The sequence below is a fragment of the Nicotiana attenuata genome, chromosome 4, assembly GCF_001879085.1.
Source record: "Nicotiana attenuata strain UT chromosome 4, NIATTr2, whole genome shotgun sequence".
Taxonomy (NCBI): domain Eukaryota; kingdom Viridiplantae; phylum Streptophyta; class Magnoliopsida; order Solanales; family Solanaceae; genus Nicotiana; species Nicotiana attenuata.
In genome coordinates, this window is record NC_031992.1 from 4,366,530 (window position 1) to 4,370,839 (window position 4,310).

At 34.6% G+C, this 4,310-nt stretch overlaps 1 protein-coding gene across 1 annotated transcript; it reads right to left on the bottom strand.

The window, feature by feature from the left end:
- Window positions 2,881-3,690, bottom strand: LOC109225045. Its single transcript, XM_019389638.1, has one exon. The coding sequence runs from the start codon at window positions 3,688-3,690 to the stop codon at window positions 2,881-2,883; it is 810 nt and encodes a 269-aa protein (XP_019245183.1).

Sequence of the window (4,310 nt, forward strand, 5' to 3'; positions counted from 1 at the left end):
ACTTGCTTTATGGAAGGGCCGGCCCTGGACCTACACATAAATCCTTAAGAATTAAGAATGATAAAAAACACACAAGCACAAGGATATAGAGTAAATGAAATAGAGGGGGAGAAAATTGGAGTTACCACATGCAGGGCCGAGCGAGTAACCAAGTGCCAATAGGCTTATCAATATGGGAGCAGAAGATCATCAGAAGAACAAGAGGGCTGGCGCAGCTGGGTCATCCTGGACTTGAACCAGAGACCTCGCCCCTGAAGTAAACCATCGCACCTATGGTCCAACCAATTGGGAGAAGATGCAGAGACATCTCAGTTAACATCTATATGATAACAACTCGATTTTTAGGTGCTGAGGATCAAGCTTTTGCAGGATATCAGTCAGATGTACATCAAATCTCAAATAAGTGACTGCTCATAGTGTACTGTCAATTCACAAGAGGGACGCTTGAATGATCTCATCATATACTACATTGTGTGTTGCGTGATCGTCGTTGCTATCAGCTGTTGGCGGTCGGATCAATAAATATTTCACAGAACTTGAGTTTTTTGCTCGTGATAAAGCAACATAAAGCTGACTGTGGGAAAAAACAGACTCTTGTAAATAGATATCAACAAAATCTAATGTCTGACCTTGAGCTTTTTTTATCGTCACAGCAAAACATAATCTAATAGGAAATTGTGTTCTTTTGAAAGGAATAGGTAGTTTTTCATCTTGTGAAGACAACAAAGGTATTTTGGGAATAAATACATGTGTGTTTTTCAAGTCACCACTTGCAATTTTAGCACTTATCACATGCCTTTCGAAATTACAGCATATAAGTCGTGTACCATTACATAAAACTTCACACGGATTTAAATTACGCAATAAAATAGCGGAACAATTTTTTTACAGTTAATTTATACGGAGGTAAGCCAGTTGGGTGTAAAGTATGCAAGAAATATTCATATTGAATTCGATCGGTAGTTTCAATAGTTTCGTCAAACGCTACATATGTTCTAGATTCACCCAAAAATTGAGTTATCAGCATATCATTTATTTCATCAACGAAATCATTTTTTGTTGTCAAAATGATACGAGAAGTTGTAGAAGACATATCATAAGCAGATGTATATAAATCTGGATAAGTTATTCTAAATAAAAGATTCAACGATTCTTTTTCGCTTATAAAAGGAACAATGAAACAATTAGGAATTTCAATCTTACCTTGACAATTTGTTTTTTCTTTTTCGCTGCCTATTCGCATCAAATATTTGCAAAAAGCAGGATCTGTTCTCCTTCGCATATTTACTGATAATCGCAATTTTTCAAGTTGGTTCCAGATTTCAGAACATAATAAGCTTTCTCGTATGAAATCGAGTTTGTCTGAAATCACCATCCAAAACGATTACTTTTTCACCAAATAGTGTCTTTGTATCCATTAGATCTTTCAGTAGTAAATCAAAAGCATCTATCAGTTTTTTTTGGCCATTGATACTTCATCCCACACAATTAGTTTGGCATCTCGTATCAATGATGCAAGCGAACTCTAATTACAAATATTACAGAAGAATTTTGTCAATATCAATAGGAAATTTAAAACGGGAGTGAGAAGTTCGTCCTCCAGGAAGAATTGAAGCTACAATACCAGAGGTTGCTATTGCTAAAGCTACGAATCCTTTTGATCGTACATCAGCCAATAATGCACGATACAAAAAAAATTTGCCCGTTCCTCCAGGACCATCCATAAAAAAAAAAGCTCTAGATTTATTCCTAAATATTCTATCAAGGATTACATCATATGCTTTTCGCTTCTCATTGTTCAATTTTATTTCTAGTAATAAATCTTCTTCTCTAACAATTATATTTCTTTCAAAATGAGGATCTTGAGCCTCCCTAGCAACAGATGAAGCTAAAATTCTTTCTGGTACAAGTGCAAATTCATTCATGTCACGACCCATTGGATGCAAAATGTTGTTAATATGATCTAAAGCCATACGATGAATCCGTTTCTCGTTCAAATGTGGCAAAATCTTGAACTCTTCAGACATAGAATCTTCAAATCGGTCCCAAAGTCCTTTTGGGTTAGCAGGATTACAATATACCAAAAGTGTAGCAAATAAACGTCTCAGACTATAAGGCATCTGATATCTTCAGCCTCTGACATACGGTCAATCAAGTTATTATCACATTGTAATAATCCTCGTTTTTCTGCGGCTTCTCTACATGTACTACAACATACTCCGTTTACAGTTAGAAGATGTTGGTATGATTTCGGTCCTCTAATATTTATTAATAATAATCTAAGATAGTATCTTTCCCCCTCTATTGGATGACATGTCACAATACGTTTAATAACAGTGCCATGTTGTTGACGTGTCCACATTTTATATTGTTTGGACCATACAAAATATTCTGGAAATTCTTTAGAAAGTAAATTTAATTTCTTGGCATCTTGATTTTCTCTGTTCATCAAAAAGAATTCTGTCAACATTGTTTTCCTGATCGTGGGGTTATTTATAATTGCATTTACGGTCTGTGTAATTTACAAGAAACAAATTGTTGTCCTTCAAGATGTAACTGAAGATGATAAACAGATGGAGTCATTTTGCTAATGGGAAAACCAAATAAACGCCAAGTTGCCTCCGGTGGGGATACCCATCTACCAGATTGATATTCTTTGATCTCATCTATTTCGATATGTGGATCATCAGCATGTACAGAAAAGGCAATTTTATCATGTCCCTTGCAGATATATTTATAAAGGGATTTGACAACTTTAATATCATAACAAACTTTAACATTAATATGACAGTTAAATTTGCTCAGTAGATATGAATTGTGAGGAACCACCCACGAATTGTCAAGAAATTGCCCTCTAATATTTAAATACTTGCTGTAACTTCACCTTTGGTAAATTTGGTATCCATTTTTTCCCTTTGATGTATGATTAGCAAAATCTTTTGGATATTTGAACTTGCAATATTCTCGATTCTTCATACAAGGACATTTAGGATTTAAACTACCACAAGGTCCGTACATTATATGTTTAGTAACAAGTGAATACAGGTAATCATTCTTATCAGAATCAGGCAATTCAGCACAAACAAATTTATCGTAAGCTTCCGAAGTTAACAATTTATATTCGTCTTTGAGTATGATCAGAAAATGAGCATGTTGAAGACCGTACTTTTGAAATTCAATAGTGTACATAAAAGCAGAAACTTTTCGAAATATATTTCTCTTTAGAATATCTATTTTCATCTCATCTACTTTTGCTCTAAACACACGACTAACTAAATTGGGTCTATTTTGTACTTCATCTGTTACCAATAAATGTTCTTCTATTTCTGGACAAGATGGATTACATGTCATTGTCAAAAATATATCAGGTTTTCCAAAATTTTGCACTAAAGCAATAGCGTCCATATATCGTCGGCGGATATCCCTAGGACCTTCTATAAAACTTGCAGGAAGAAAACTTTGTCTGCCAATGTTGCATGGCTCTCTCTCTCCGTGTCTTAGAACATTAGGAATGCTCGCTAACACATCAATTTGAAATAAATCTTGATCAAATGAATAGAAATCTAACCTTTGAGTCTCAAGCTTGATGGATTCGTCAACAGAGTATTGTTGGAACACTCTCCCAGCATGTAAAACTCCATTTTCTTCGTCGTCCCTAATTTGGAGCTTGTAACAGTAATACTCACGCATGACATAGTATTTCTTTTTCGTTTCTTTTTTTCCAAAAGTTCTGCTTCCATGTCAAGTAGTATGTCGGCTGAACACATGTTTTCTACACTTGGAAGCTGTTCATTTTCATAATAAGTTCCACAGCTAATAGTATTATTCGTTCGAATAATCTTTTTAATACCATAATGCCATCCGTTCTGTCCAGAAATAGTAATGGATATTGTAATGGATCATAACAACCATAGTAGTTATTTACCATTTGGCTCTTGCTACTATGTGTATAAATCCGAATATGTGGTATAGAAATACTGGAACTACTTTCATCTTCTATCCATATTGCTGCTACTTCAGATGATGTAGGTAAGTTATATGTTCTTTGATCTAAACCAGAGTCAGACTTAAGCGCAATGTAGAAGTTTGATAATTTCGGAATATCTGTTAAAGATTTCAAAAATATAGAGTATGGATTAACTTTTAATCTGTCCATCAAAGTCCTGATAACCGATTCGTTAAGCTTGTCAGAGAATCGATTTGCTAGTTCATTATCAGTATCATATAAATACAACTGTAGATTTTTTGCTGGTTGACTCAAAGGAAGGAGGTCATTTATGAAATGATACATTTTCACTTGAACTCTAAAC

Coding starts and splice junctions, on each gene's coding strand:
- LOC109225045 (XM_019389638.1), bottom strand. CDS start 3,690: ATGCGTGAGTATTACTGTTACAAGCTCCAAATTAGGGACGACGAAGAA.